The sequence below is a fragment of the Anser cygnoides genome, chromosome 2 (genome assembly GCF_040182565.1).
Source record: "Anser cygnoides isolate HZ-2024a breed goose chromosome 2, Taihu_goose_T2T_genome, whole genome shotgun sequence".
NCBI classification, from domain to species: domain Eukaryota; kingdom Metazoa; phylum Chordata; class Aves; order Anseriformes; family Anatidae; genus Anser; species Anser cygnoides.
The window spans coordinates 86,695,278-86,710,692 of NC_089874.1; the positions used below are offsets into that span (position 1 = coordinate 86,695,278).

The following is a 15,415-nucleotide window of genomic DNA, read 5'->3' on the forward strand; positions in this document are numbered from 1 at the left end:
ACTCCTACTATCTTACCTGGCTGTCCTGTAAATAAAAATGCATCAGTACCAATACTGATCGTACCTAATTCTTATCAGATTTTACATCACATATTTGTTTCTAAATCCTCACTCAGTATATACTAATATTGCAAATAGCAAAATTTAATAGGCTGTTTTTCTTCCCTCCACCTCTAATCAGTGTAAAGGTAGTGCACCAGCCTCTCAGCACTGCATGTCTTCTCAGCACTTACGAAAGTTAACTGCTAGAAATGCTTAACTTCTGACACAGTTAAGCTCCTTGGACTCCAAATTCCTAGTGGGTTTCTTACATGAGATACTCTTTTGCTTATGACCACTATGGGATATGATCTGGAAATCACTGCTACTGCATATTCACCAGACAGGGACCTTCTGAAAGAAGGGAAGAGAACACGTCATGACTCACCAGCTGATTCCCATTTGTAATTATTTTTTCCATTGTCTTAGAATTCACTGGTAGAGCCAGAACAGTACCTGCCAGTACCGAGAAGTATCTTATTATTCTGCTGTTCTGAAACAATTCTGTCTGTATGCAAACACTCACTGTACAAGAATAACTTATTTTAAAAAGAAATCAAAATGGAAATTTTGGTTCTTGCTCTTTTTTTTGTGTTATGTGGTTGGCTTGGATTTTTTTTTCATTCTGAATGTTGGAAGAAGGAAGAGGAGGTGGCCTGAAGAAAGCAGAAAGGGCAGGCACAAGATTTGATTTCCAAAGAAAATATTGCACTTAAAAATAAAAGGACAAATGTTTTCATTTTTTTTTTCTTTTTTTTTCCCTACTTTTGACACAGGCTTAGATGATTATAATCAGGACTGTTTGTGTGACTTTGATTTCCTGTAACCAACTGTTACTATGATTTCATTGAATTAATAATAATCTTATCATTTAAGACCGTTCACTTCCTTGCTTTGGTTTTTAAATAGCTATGCTTCACCAGATTGCAGCATTGCACATTGTGTTATCATCCAGAAAGAAGTACAATGGCTTGAGGTGAAATCCTGCCATGCACCACCTTATCCTCTACAGGTAAAGGGCTCAGTAACAGCCCCAGCTGTGCCTGGTGAGGCTAATTCTGCAGCCCCACACTTCTGCAAGCTCTGTGACCAACCCTTGCCAGAAGCTGCGAGGTGCTGCACAGCTTCTCCTTCATCAGTGGTTTGTGATGGAGTCTATTAATCAGCAGCTTATATTTATAGCCATAAACACCACACTTAATGCCATAAATCAGCTTGTTCACTATAGTGCCAGACTCTGCTTATTTTCTGGAGTGTGTCCAGAGACGGGCTACGAAGCTGGTGAAGGGTCTGGAACACAAGTCCTATAAGGAGCAGCTGAGGGAACTGGGGTTGCTTTGTCTGAAGAAGAGGAGGCTCAGGGGAGACCTCATTGCTCTCTATAACTGCCTGAAAGGAAGGTGTGGGGAGCTGGGGGTCGGCCTCTTCTCACAGTGATAGGACTAGAGGGAATGGCCTCAAGTTGTGCCAGGGGAGGTTTAGGTTGGAAATTAGGAGAAAGAGTAATCAGGCATTGGAACGGGTTGCCCAGGGAAGTGGTGGCATCACCATCCCTGGGGGTGTTCAAGGAAAGGTTGGATTTGGTGCTTAGGGACATGGTTTAGTGGGTGATATTGGTGGTGGGGGGATGGTTGGACCAGATGATCTTGGAGGTCTTTTCCAACCTTAATGATTCTGTGATTCTCAAATACAGTGTGGCAGAAAGGCAAGTGTAGGCCTTGGTGCTGCTGTCCTTAGTGGTGGGACTCAAAGTAGGCCAGAGTCTACTGGGATCTGCACCCCTTCCCTGTTGATCTTAAAGTAAGCGTTCCAGGTACTAGCAGGTACTCTGAAACTCTTAAACTATTAAGTTTTTAAAGGAGAAAAAATAATAACCTATAACACAACTGACTTTAAAAGCAGTGGGTAATACAAGCTAATGAAAAGGGCTTCCAAAGAAACTTATCCCCTTCCCTCACTCTCTGAATGGGTGACTCTTTTCATCTAACCCTGCCATGCCTTCTAGCACCTGGGTTTCCAGGCCGTGAAGGAAACTCCCATTTGCCTTCTCTGATTCCTGGAGAAGTCCTCTGCTCTCCTTCACCCCTGAGGTTTCCCTGTGGGTTGGCTCCCTGCTGTAGGAATGTCCTTCATCCTCTTCTGTTCTCTTCTTGTCTGGCCTTCTCTGTGCTCCAGAAGCTTTCCCCAGCTAAAGTGCACTTTAGTTTCCCAAGCAAGGTGCACACCCAAGAGTTCCTCACCAAGCCCCAGGTTACAGCAGCCGTGGTGAGGAAGGCAGGCAGCCTGGCCACTGTTCTGCAAGAGGTGAAGAGTGTATTTTCTGCAGAACATGTCCACCAAACTGAAAACAAGTAGAGGGTTAATTACTGAACCCTGCTCCATCTTTAGAAGTTGGTCCACAGTGGTGCCTTCTGCGGCGTGATGGCTCTGACTTAGTACAAATGTGAGAGGAAATTCAGGAAACTATTTTAGTGATGATAATAGAGGAGGAAAGCGACATCCATTGAATCAGTGCAAGTTTGGTACTACCCACCATGAATAACCCACCACTAATATTCTCCCACAAGAAGAATAGGTGTTTGATTTAATGGTGAAAAAATGTATGGGAAAACAGGTAGTTATGTCCTCCCAAACAGCAACAACACAAAATGTAGTGCAAATATTTAAAGCAATATTATAAATACTCAGTATCTGCTAAACTGAACCTTACGAAGCTGGAACTGTTTGTTTTCAAGAATATTTTAAATTGAAGATTGATATTTAATTATGTAGCATTAAGGTAACAAATGAGATTGAATTATTCCAATAGCTAACTGCTGATTTAGAGTACCTGACTGAAAATAAAGAATTTACAGTTGCTTTAATGCTTCCAAAAACAAATGGAAAATAATTGCATACACAATTTCTTGTACTAACACAATGGAGTTGAAATTGTTGCCAGGTAGAAAGAGTAGTTTGCTGTAAAGAGCCATCAGTAAGCCTTACCATTTATTTCTGTGTACAGCAGTACACAAACAAACCACTTTCTTCTCTTATGTGTGAGCTGCAGGCTCTTCAGAGGGTTTGTTTGTGCCTTCAAATTGAAATCTCAAGAATCCTGATGGGAGATGTGATCCATCTTTTCCCTATCAACAAGATGGGACTGCTTGTAGTCACTAAATCCTAAAAAAGGAACTTGTGTTTTTTCAAGATCACTCTGATCTTAAATGTGCCTTGCAGTCTCTATGCTTGTTTTACACTTAGTTATTTGCAGGTGAGCAGACACAATTTTGTTCTACTTTGGGTTGAGAATTGACAGTATGTTTGAAATTTAAATATCTGTCTATTTCTCTTAAATTACTTCGTAATTACTTTACTCAAATGCATGTAGGTTATAATAGTTCATTACTGCTTGTTAAGGTACAAAATAAAAACTTCTATCTAATATTTAGTGAGTTCACAGCCATGTGCTTCAAACTTCCTAACTTTTTTTTTTTTTATCTTTTTTTTTCCCCAGTTTGGATATATTTCTTAAAGTGCATTGAAGCATTTAGGCTAAATGGTGCAGGGAGCCCATGTATGTGATCCTAGCTGGCTACGTACATCCCCTAGTGAGCAATAATAATACGAAAAGAACGCTTAAAAGCCAGATGCAATGAAGATTTAAACATACTGAGTTCATAACATGTGATAGTTTAATCATTATTTAAGCTTTAGAAATGTCATAGCATAATTACTTTAAGAATGAGTTGAAACACTTTCATGTGCAAAAATTTCTTTCTTGCTTCAACTTTTTTCCCCTCCTGGGAAAGTTATGCTTTTGTGAATTTTGTGGACTTAATCATGTTGGTTGATTGTAGGCAAATTTTCAGTGAAAATTCAAAATCTGAAAGGTTAAAAGGTTAATATAACATCTAAAATATATATTTTAAAACTATGCCTATATTTTATGATCTTTAAAGAAAACTATGAAAATATTTTTTTTTTAATTAAAGAACAAAATTTGCAACAAAAACAGTTAAATGGGAAATGCTTATTAAGGGTTATCTGCAGAGTCGGGGAATAGAAAGCTACCATATATTGGCTTTTTAAGCATCCATGCAGGATTAATTCAACTCTCCTGTGCATGTGATATTAATAACCTCTCAACGTACATGAAGCCCTGCCTCCTTCTGCGCTTGTAAGGAAAATACAAGGCCCAGAACTTATTTTCTAAATTTGTCCTAGATCTGGAATATTCTGATGAATGAGATTGATTTGGCAATTGATAAACTGTCGGTATGTAAAATAGTGTCATAATCACTGTCTGCACTCAGATGCGAGCGCTTCCACTATTACACAGCCTACTGCATTTTTTTTTTTTTTTTTGTAATATGAGCCATTCAGGTTGGATTTGGGAAAATGTCAGTTATAATGAGTCTGCCATTTCTGAGAAACAAGCTGGGGAAAAAATATTTTCCATGTTAATTTTGGGGAGAAGGGGGGTTGTTTGCACATTTTTAAATGGAAATCTTTGTAATCATCCTCTTAGCAAAGGCTTGCAGAACACAAAATTTGGCATTTGTATTAGAGATGTATTGGGAATTATTTCTGGTAAAATTCATTGAAATTTGACTGTCGTAAGTCTCTTTAAAATTTTTCCATGTGTGCTATCAGAGCTAAACCAACATTATCATTTCACATACCTTAAGGTTTGTGTCACCTGCTGTGCTCTCGTGAGCTTGTTTGTGCTAACCAGCACGTGAAGGTATTGTCGCCGTGGAGCCACTGAATATGCTGTGCGTTGTAGCTGCTGGGGTGAAGCTAGACTGCCATGTAACACGTGCAATGCCCAAGGCATAACCCTCGTCTTTTCTCTCCTCTTCTCTTTCGCTTGCTGGGCCCAGACACCACGGAAGAGTCAGCTAGTTCCTTGAAAACTAGGAGAGACTGCGATCAGAGATGGCATAGGGGAGGATTAGGTGGGTATTCTTTAGCGCAGCTCTTTGTGCATGGGGACAGGAGGAGGTCACTGTCAGCAGCGGTTCTGGGAGGTCCCGTCTCAAGCCACGCGGACAGCGCGGTGCAGCCAGAGCCTTCCCCTGCCCCACACACGCTCTCACAACCCAAATCAGGAAATCTGCTGGGTGGATGTGATCAGCTCCACCACTCACAAACGAACCTAATGAACATGAGAACATGTTCGAGTTTTGCAGAGCAGCTAACTGACTGTTGAAGGTGTCACTGTTCATATTCCCGACGCTGCATGTACCTCTCGGTTTGGCAGCCCCAATCTGAGCTCTCTGCCTGCGCCGTGTTCTCCTACTGTGTGCTACTGTGATGGGAAAGATAAGATAGGCTGACAAAATAGTCATCAAAAATTCACCGAGATCAGGGTGAGCTCTACATGATGAGAGGAGCTATTAATATTTTAAAGGCTGCCATCCATCCCTACAGGCACCAAAGTATTGCATCACCGTGTGTACACTGCAGAGGAGCAGCAGTCAATAGATCCGATGTGCTGGGGCCTGGGGAAGGACAAATTAGCATTTCCCATACTGACCGACTGGGTGTAATTAAGTGAAATAAACAGGCTTATCTGGGGGGAAAAAAAAAAAAAAAAAAAACACTCATAAAGTATTCTGAGCTGAAAACCAGGGCTTCTTTATCAAATCGTTTGGTTGGCTTTATTTAGGCTTGGAATTTCTTTCCCAGACGGTTTGTTTCTTTTGAAGAAAGAGACGTGCTCTGTAACTTGAACGGCATAACGCTGCTGATTGAGGGGTAAAGAGACACTTTAATTTCCGTGACTTTTATTACTGCAAAGCCAAAACGTGGCACGCGTTTGACGCCTCCGAGGGCCGCCCGGTGCACAGCGCCTGCGTGCTCTTTCCCTGAGACTTGCTGACGGCTCCATCCCTCTCCCCGCAGGGCCCAGCCTCCTCTCCCAGAGCGCTCTCCAGCTCAACACCAAGCCCGAGGGCTCCTTCCAGTACTCGGCCAGCTACCACAGCAACCAGACCCTCGCCCTGGGCGAGACGGCAGCCGCCCCGCTCCCGGCCCGCAGCGCCCAGGCCAGAGGTGCCATCCAGAGCTACAGCCAGGTAGGTTTCCTAAAGCTGCCCTGCGCTCTCCCACCCGAAATCGTGCTGGGGAGCGGCGAGGAAGGAGAGCTGCTCAGTGCTCACCAGCTCTCCGGTGCTTGCCTTTTTGTCTTGCTCGAGGCATTGTGCAGCGGGGTTGAATTACCGCCTTGATTTCTGTAAATCTGAAGCGGTTTGGCTTGCATGGTAGTAAAATAATCCTGATGAGAAAGATTAACACGCCGGTTTTACTTTCTTGCTTGCATATTTGGTGATTGAATGTTTAGCCATGTAAGTTTGAAAATTTGTGCTGCTGTGCTGCTGGGGAGTCCCAGCTAAGGACTAGGACCTTGCCGCGTTGGTGTCAGGTCATTTCAGAAAGCACTTAGGTGCCAGAGAACAAAAACAAAGTCAAAGTGACACTAGATGCAAAATCTGCTTGGGATGCCAAGCAGAGCCAGGTGCTGTTGCCCACACCTACCTGTAAGAATCACTTTTTGCTTTTTCTTCGCCATTCTTTAAGTCAAACAACTTACCAGAGAGCCACATGTACATTTCAAACTTTTTGAAATTCGTTTCAGATACTCATGAAAACTTTCTCGGTCTCTCTTCCTGTCTGAATGATTGCCTCCATTTTTGACACATAACCCCCTCACCTTTTGTGCTTTCCAGCACGACGTCAAAGCCTCTCACTGGGAAGTTAAGCTTCAGTTTAGACCAAAATTTCTCAAAGTATTTATGCTTCTGTACGTAAACAAAGTCTGACTGGGTTTCACAGGTCAGTTCAGGTTATTATCTCTTTTTAGAACTTAACTGCCACGGTAAAGCAGACCATCTCAGTGTGACACTAGGACACGTTATCATTCAGGATTCTCTAGAAGTGAGCTGCATTTGAATTTCAAAGCCTTAAATTGCTAAGAGATTTCAAGTATTAGTCATCGCACAGCTTGTGGGATACCAAGAGGCATACAATATTGCATTCCCCCAATTTGCTCAGAAAAAAAAAAAAATCCTCTAAGACTGAGAAACGAAATAAAACACGGTTAAATTTCATTTCAGATTGGATATGTATTTTTTTTTCTTCTGTCAAGAGTTTAAAATGAGCCCGTGCAGTGGCCAGGTCTCAGGGTTTTCCTGTGTTTACCAAAGAGGCCTTCCCTGATGCTCGTGGCGACTGGAGCCAGCAGGAGAGCAGGACTCCAGAAGGTGGAGGCTGTAATACCCAGCTGTAGCCTGCGCAGATGTCATCGGGAGTTGTGCTTCGTGGAAAGCATCGTAGCCAAGGGTTAGCCTGAAAGGGTGGGATGCATTCTTCAAGGAGTCTAGAGAAAGGAGTGAGCCAACGGGTAAGGAACAGGTTATAAGAGTAACAGAGCAGTTGAAACAAGCCAAAACAGAAAAGAAGAGATGAGAAAAGAAGAAAGAATCTGAAAATAATAATAAAAAGTAGTAGAAGGAGGAAGGAGGGGAAAGCGTAAACATGCAGTTGCCTAGGGTTTTGAAATATTAATATTCTTAATAAAAATTTTCTCATAATGATGGAAAAGGATGAATTTATGAAGAGGGAAAAGAACAGTGATCTAGATTTTTTTTCATTTAAATTACACTGAACAGCCATTGCTTAGTTCTGAAAAATTCTCATGAATCGCCCCAGTCACACAGAACTGGTTACCTTCAGTAATGTTACCAGTAAGTTAGCAAGGTAACCTTGCATATCTTTTATTTTTATTTTTTCCTTATTCTGTGTTCCTCCAGCTTATATGCTAGATGTTCCTGCAAGGAAATAACTCATGGAACATAATAAACAATAGTTCACACCATTATATTTCAAAGCATGTTAAATTAAAATATATGTTCAAAGTATTAACAAACTGCCACATAAACTATGAATTAACACCATAAAAACAAACAAACAAAAAACATGTAAAGGATGTTTTAAAGGGTTATACAAGAAAGGGAAGAGTCAGTTAAGAAGTTCTGGATATGACCATTGCTGATCCCACAATTAAGGAGAAAAAAGCCAATCCTTGGAATTGTTTTGCTATCCCTATTATAATTAAAATAAGCCTCAGGAGTCATAACTGCTCAGATTGTGATAATTTCCTTTTCTGTTTGTGTGCAAGGAGTACAGCTATCTCTGAACATGACTGATAGCCCAAATGTGTGGGAAAATATGTAAATAGTCCCAAGGCCAGCTGTGACAGCAAGAACAATTTCTGAAAATGCAATTGTATAAAAACCAGGAACTAATTAGTCTTGGGATTTCCTGTATAGAGCTGCAAAGTGCAATCTAACATTTTTGTCAATTTGGAGGACTATGTTATAGATCATAGAGTTTTTCCAGTGCTTTGAGTACTTTAGAACAAAACTTTAATCTTCTAAGTGCCATGGGAATTGAATTTCTTAGCAATGACTGCTCCTGTGGCAGGAAATTATTCTGTTTCCCAGCTGAGAACAGCTTCTCAAACGTGGTGTCCAGATCCTGATACGTCCTATATTGATCAATTACCGTTATTTGCAAAGAGTCAGTAGTGGCTTGTGTTAGGAAAAGCAGCAGATTTTGCAGATGAGTTACTCAAAGGTGAGCGCTCTATTTGGACAACATGCAATTTGTGAACAACTGATGGGGTTTACTGTCACAGTGAGAACAGTGAGCTTACACCGTAGATATATATAATGTATATAATATAAAACATAGCATGTAATACAACTGGTGGGTGTTGGCGTGCTCTGCCACGTATTTGCAAGGGGAAGGGACAGGAAGTAAAACTAGTTAACGTTTCTGGATGAAGATTTTTTTAGCTGATCATGTAACTTTCTCAGAGGCTAACCAGCAACTGAGGGAAATCACTACTGTGTTTTATCCTATGCTCCTAAAGCTTCTGGACTGAACATGATGGCACAGAATTTGACAACCCCTGAAAACAAAAAGAGCCTTGAAAAATTATTTAACAGTTAATTTTTCAACTTGTCTCCTTCTTCCTATAGCCAAGTTGTTAAGTGTGTATTCATCAGACCACTGTGTCTCACGAGCCCTGTTTAGAGTATTAGCACAGGGGCACCAGAATGTGTTCAGTTGTCAAGAGAAAACTGTAAGTTGGCCCTTCTCAGTTAGAGTGTGTTTCCTCCTGCCACGAGTCAGGTGATGAGCTGCCTGGTACTCTATCCAAACAAGATCTAAAATAAGGACTCCACTTCTGGTAGGATGTGGCAGATGATGATCTGTTTAAAATTGGATTCCAAATATGAACATGAGAAGTACAGGAGGCAGATGAAATTTTAGGACAGATTACTCTTACTACTACTACTCGCAGAGAGCAAGTCACCAGCAGAGTTTATGTTAGTGAGAAATTGGTCTGCAGGATGCTGGTTTGATCCTACAGGAGGTAATGACTGCAGCTTGCGGTGCTGCTTTAAAACCACAGCTTGACCATCTCTGGACATTCTGCAATGATCACACACGATTCTGTCTGTGGGTGTAGAAGACTACGATGGAATTAGCTACATTCATCGATGTATGACCTGTGAGATTAGGAGCAGGTAGGCTGACAAGTTTTCCTAATAGCGTTGGGGTATGTTTTGCAAACACAGTATAGAGATGACCTTGCACCGGTCATGACCTTTGTGTTGAAATTGGGAGAAATAAATAAAAGAGGCCACAGCTGAAGGATTCCCAGGTGTGGTCTGGCATCTGTTACCATATGAGTGCATTTGAACAAAGGACCTTCCTAGTTAGGTCAGAAACTTTTAAATGACAGCAAAACAGCCTGGCAAGGGAAAGACCCTTCCATAGGTGCTGCCCAAGGACTGAAGTCTGCATCATGAAGACTAGGGAGGGATTGTTAAGCACTTTCCATGCCCTCTTCTGCCCTTTGTAGAAGAACATCGATAGAGGTTTTGGACCAGGGGAGGGTGATACCTTGAGATAAGCCATATGGGAGGTTCTTTGAGTTGAAAAAATAAAAATACAAAACCCTCAAGACTGGGAAAAATAAAAATACAAAACCCTCAATAGACTGGGAAGTCTTGCAATGATTGAAAGAGCACAGAACATCATTTTGATTGTGAAAGGAGAGTTGGATCCTTAAAAGACAACCCGTGTCTCTCAAAAACCCTTGTAAGGACGATCAGGTTTGCTGCCTACAGCTGACAGCCACCACGGATGTTCAAGAAGCCAGAGCAGCAGTGTTTGAGCAGCCTGGAGGGATGCCTTCCACACAACTTGAGTGTCCAGTTGGAAAGTCCTTCCTAGAATCAAGAGAAAGGTCTCCTCGTAGGCAAAGACGTGCTGTATACGACTGTCTTCACAGTCACCAGATGTGACCGTCTTTTGGGAACCTGCCCAGGAAGCTGGGAGAAGTCTCAAGATGTGGTGGTGTGCTGGGGTTTGAGATGTTAAGGGCCAAGCAATCCCTGAGAGCTCCAGAGAGCTAAACGGAATGAAAACTGGCTTATTTAACACTAAACCTGCCATGTACTAAAAATGCTTGTGGAGACAAGTTCATCCAAACCCAAAACAGGCAAGTAGACTTGCTCAAAGGTAACCCAACGTTTCAGTTTCTTCTGTTCTGTCGGGGAAGTACACAGGACATTGAGCACAATCCGTGGTTTCCTAAGGGTAACCGGTACTGTGCTGCAAATTTTCCAGCATGTTCCTGGAAAATGTAACTTCATTTAATTCCCAGGAACTGACTCTAAAGTCTTTTTGCGTCCTTATTGCTGAGACTCTGCCAGCTGCATTGACAGACGTTCTGTTCCTTCGCACCTATGAAGCACAGAGGTACAGAATCTACCAGTTTTTGCTTTTGCATTTTGGCACGCCTAGGAAAAAAATAATTTGAAGGGATTTTAGGTGATACACCAAACACATCTGCTGCACCTGCTAATACATCCATAACGGTCATTTTTTTCTCTGAGACTTGGGCTGTTCAGTTTTTGTTGGTTTTACACATTGCTCTTCCCTTTGGGAGCAACTTCCAAGAATCAGCCCGCTGATGTTTCAGTAATTAGCAGCCCAAAGTTTTGCTTAAGCTGTCTAGCCATCTAGGATTTTCTAGCTCCTTATCCATGAATAATTTTCAGCAGAATAAATAATGCAGCATGGTTATTTGCCCCTCTCAATGCTACTTTATGAAACAGCAGTCTTGTCTAGCAGTGTCTTCCGTTTGATCTTTTTCAGCCAAAGTTCTGATTTAAATTTTCAATTTAAATTGACTTCAATAAAAGCAGATGCGCTGAAATTTGGCACATTAAAAGTGTGAATAATGGCAGGCAAACATCAGTTAGGCTGTTCTCTCTAGTCCACCATAACCTAACTGGACACCCTCAGTAATTTTATGTATAGAGCTCTGCAGATCTTGTTTTGTCAGGATCAGTAAGAAATGATATTTTAATAAGATTAAATAGGGAAAGAAAATATTTTTCATAGCTATATTAATGTTCTTGTGCTTTTTCACGCATTTCTGCTGTTAAAAAGGATACGACAGAACCCACATATTGAATCCAAAGAAGCAAAACAGGATCCTTTTCTTTAGAATACCGCAAAAACTGAAATTTCTGAGTCTTAGAATAGATATTTACAGGGCTGGAGAAAGAAAGTCCTTCATTTTTTTTCATGTCTGTGAAGCAGATTGATGAAGGAGGATATAACAACTGGAAAGCAAATTTGCTCTCAATTTATTAGTTTAAACACAGTTTCATTATCAGGTTGACAACAGTAATGGATAAATGGAAAAATAATGGAACAAATACCATTGTATTTCATTCCTCCATACAAAGTGTAATGTCACATCACAGGATGAACAATGACGTATGGTTGTCTTAAGCAACAGACAAGGAGAAACCCAGGGAGAATCTGAAATGCATTTTGCCTCTGAAAACATGAGTGGAAAATAAGAGCACACACTTGTTCCTCTGAAAAAAATAAGAACCTCACAACAAATTTAAGACAGGTCTGAGATTAGTCACAACTCAGAAAATACTGCATGCTAACATTGCGTTGCAATCTGTTCATCCAAAAGTTCTCTCCTTCACACAGAGCAAATGCTTGGCTTTTCACAAAGTGCTAAGCACTGTGTTTTTAATTAAGCATTTAATTCTCGTATCCTCCACTACATCTCCTTCCCTATAGCAGACCATCATGATGTAAGGGATTTTTTTTGCCTTTTTTTTTTTTTGAATTAGCGCTTGCAGAATGCCTACAGCTTTATAGAGAGAATATGGGATAATATTGGTTTACTTTAATTACTATAAGTCCTTGACATATCAAGCAGTGTAAAAGTAGATTAGAAACAGAAATTATGTATACATGATGACAGGGCTTGCCTGGAATCCTTAAAACCAATGACAAACTTAAGTTACCAGGGTGTTCGCTACACCCTGGTAACGGTTCACATTATTGTATTTTGGAGCAATTTTGAATATTACAAAGTACACTATTATGCCTGTCCATTTTAACAGTCCAAAAGGTAAAAATTTGTTAACAAGAAGTAGCGGATAATATAGCTGGCTCAAACAACCTTTTGTCACGTGCAAACTTTGCTTTGTACTTGTTGTTTTAAATCTTGGCAGCCTGCTTTTGTTTTATAGAAGGTGTTGCCACACAGTTTAAACCTTGAAAATGAAAACTGTGCTCTTGTCAAGTGCATTATTGGAAAGCCAGCTGCAGATTAGCCCTTCTTTTCTCTTTAGAGATGGTGAGAAGCTCGTAACGGAAGTAGCTTTTAAAAGTTCTTTGATGTTCCCAGCGTTTGCCTTCCTCATTTTTGTAACATGTCTTTCAAATGAGCAACTTGGAGTTGTCGGACACATACGAAAGCTTCAGGAGGCGTACTCTGTGCTGTGGGGTTCCTACCCCCCGGCCACTGTGAGCATGTCCAACTCAACGGTGAGCAGGCTCCTGGCACCTGTGGTGCCCCTGCCCGCTCAGGACTGAGGCTGCACAACAGCTGGAGGGCACAGCTCACCTCAGATCTGTAGGGATATAGAGGGCTCGGCAGTGCACGGAGCCTCCCGGAGCCCCTCTGGGAGGCTTGGGTCTGTCAGTGATCCCCTGACTGCCGGTGTCCTCCCTGCTGCTAACGGAGTGGCTCCTCCAGAGCCTTGCCTCTTGTCCATGCCTAGGGAAATACTCGGTCTTCCCCCAGGAGCACCATGTGTTCAAGATGAGGGGCACGGCTCCAAAAGTTAACTGCAGAAGGCAAGGGACCGAACATTTTTCAGTGGGAGGAGATTGAAGAAGTACGCGTTTCTGGCATTATGGACCTCCTATATGCTGTATTCCCATCACTTGTCTTGTTCTCAGTTCCTGCCCCAAATCGCCTGTTGGGAGTCCCAGTGAGAATAAGCCAAGTTTCATGCCGGGAACGCAGTGCTTTTATGTGTTTTTTGTTGTTGTTGGTGGTGTTTTTTTTTTCCCCTGTAGGGTGGTATTAAAAAAAAAAAAAAAAAGCCGCGTTTCTATTTAAACCTGAAGCAGCGCTGCTGTAGGCATTCACTGCAACTCTGAATCGAGTCGCAGAGCCCACTATTAGCATTTTAAAGGCTTTTCTGCCTCACGAAACCTGTAGCTGAGAGAGGTGCTGTGTCTGAGCGAAGCACCGGTCAGGCCGATTTCAGCTGCACTGGGGGACTCGGGGGGGATCTGGGGTGTGGAGGAGCGAAACTGCGTGCACGATGAGGAGAAAAACGTGAAGCGAGGTGAAATGAAGTGAGGCGAAATGAGATGAGGCGGGGTGGAGCGAAATGAAGTGAGGCGAAATGCGATGAAAATGAAATGGAATAATAAAAAAAAATAAATAATAGATAATAAATGAAATAAATAAGAAGTAAAAGTAAAAAAAAAAAACGAAAAATAAAAGGATGAAGTGGAGTGAAGCGAGGCGAAGTGCGCGTGGCTGTGACAGGAGCCCGCCCGCCCGCTCTGTGGGTCCGGCGGCGGCCCCGGGCACCGGCGGGGCGCCTCCCGCACCCCCCCGCACCTCGCACCGGGCGCCCCCCGTCCCCCCCCGGCCGCCCCCCGTCCCTCCGGGCGCCCCGCTCTGACTCCTGTCTCTGCCTTTTCCTTCCCGCAGCAGGGCCCGGGGGGCCGCGGCGCCCAGCCGGGCGGCCCGGAGCCGCCGCCGCCGCTGCCGCCGCCGCCGGCCGCCGCCGCCGCCCCTCCGGCGCGGGAGCCCTTCGCGCCCAGCCTCGGCAGCGCCTTCCACCTGCCCGAGCCCCAGCACGCCGCCGCCGCCGCCGCCCGGCTCCACGCCAGCGCCACGCTGCCGCCGGCGCAGCGGGTGAGCTCCCCGCGGGCCCCGCGGGCCGGCGGCTCCCCCGGCAGGCCGCCGCGGGCCGGCCCCGCCGCCGCTGCCGCCGCCGCCGCCGAGGGCGCCGCCTCCGGCTCGGCGCAGCGCCTCTCCTCCTCCTCCTCCTCCTCCTCCTCCCCGCGGCAGGCCCCCCGCCGCCCGGCCGAGCCCTCCGGCGACACCGGCTCGCCCCTCGACGTCGCCGCCGCCGTCGTCTCCTCCGCGGCCGGACCGCCGGCGGCCGCCGTCCGAGCGAGCTCCCCGCCCGCCGCCCGCTCTAACGTTTCCTCCTCCTCTCCTATCCACCAGTTAAGCTCCGCCATCGGCACTTACGCCACTCTGTCGCCCACCAAGCGGCTGGTTCACGCCGCCGACCCGTACGCCAAGCACTCCCAGGAGCTCTTCGCCACCGCCACCCTGCAGAGACCCGGCTCCCTCGCAGGTAAGCGGGGGGCTGGGGGCGAGCGGGGGGCACGGCCCCTTTCCTCCCCTTTCCTCCCCTTTCCCCCTTTCCCCCTATTCCTTCCCCTCCCCGGCAGCGCTCCGGGCTCCCCTGGTCGCCGCCACCCTCATCTCCCCCGGGCACGGGCGGCGTTTTGGGGACCCCCCCCCCCCCCGGGAAGCTCGCCCCCCGAGGGCCGGGCTGCTAACACGTCTGATCTCTCCGCAGCCCCGGAGTTTGAGCAGCTCCTGCAAGTGAGGGACCGCTGCTCGGCCCCTCCGCTAAACTGAGCATCCTCCGGCGGTGGTGGTTTTTCTTTTTTTTGTGTTCGCAAAATTTCCAGCTTCATTGCTATAGTAACAGCTGCTATGCTCGCATGTTCTCTTCCCTGACATAAATAGACTGGGAGATAAATAGGATGCGTTAAGGGGGTCGGCTGCGTTTATCAGGCAGGTACACAACTTTCTTGCCGGAGTTAAAGCCTCTGCTCGTCCCCTTTCGCCCGTCCTCCCTCCCCTGCTCCAGCACTCACAGAGTTCCTCTCTCAGACGCCTAAAAATACAGCTTCAAGTGACTGATAATCCAATACACTCTTAATTTATGTC

The 15,415-nt window shown here is 44.5% G+C and overlaps 1 protein-coding gene across 12 annotated transcripts in view; it reads left to right on the top strand.

The window, feature by feature from the left end:
* The window catches only part of CTNND2 (catenin delta 2), a 648,554-nt gene that overhangs the window by 357,137 nt on the left and 276,002 nt on the right, over window positions 1-15,415 (top strand). For 8 of the 12 annotated variants that reach the window (XR_010829527.1, XM_066992559.1, XM_066992563.1 and 5 more), the window contains exons 6-7: window positions 5,929-6,101; window positions 14,153-14,810. Coding sequence is in view for 11 of the 12 variants with exons in the window: in XM_066992559.1 (XP_066848660.1) it covers window positions 5,929-6,101; window positions 14,153-14,810 (831 nt within the window). In the remaining variant the exon portion in view is untranslated. Of the gene's footprint in view, window positions 1-4,904; window positions 4,980-5,928; window positions 6,102-14,152; window positions 14,811-15,415 lie in introns of all 12 variants that reach the window. The other 4 variants (XM_066992566.1, XM_066992569.1, XM_066992568.1 and 1 more) reach the window with 3 other exon arrangements.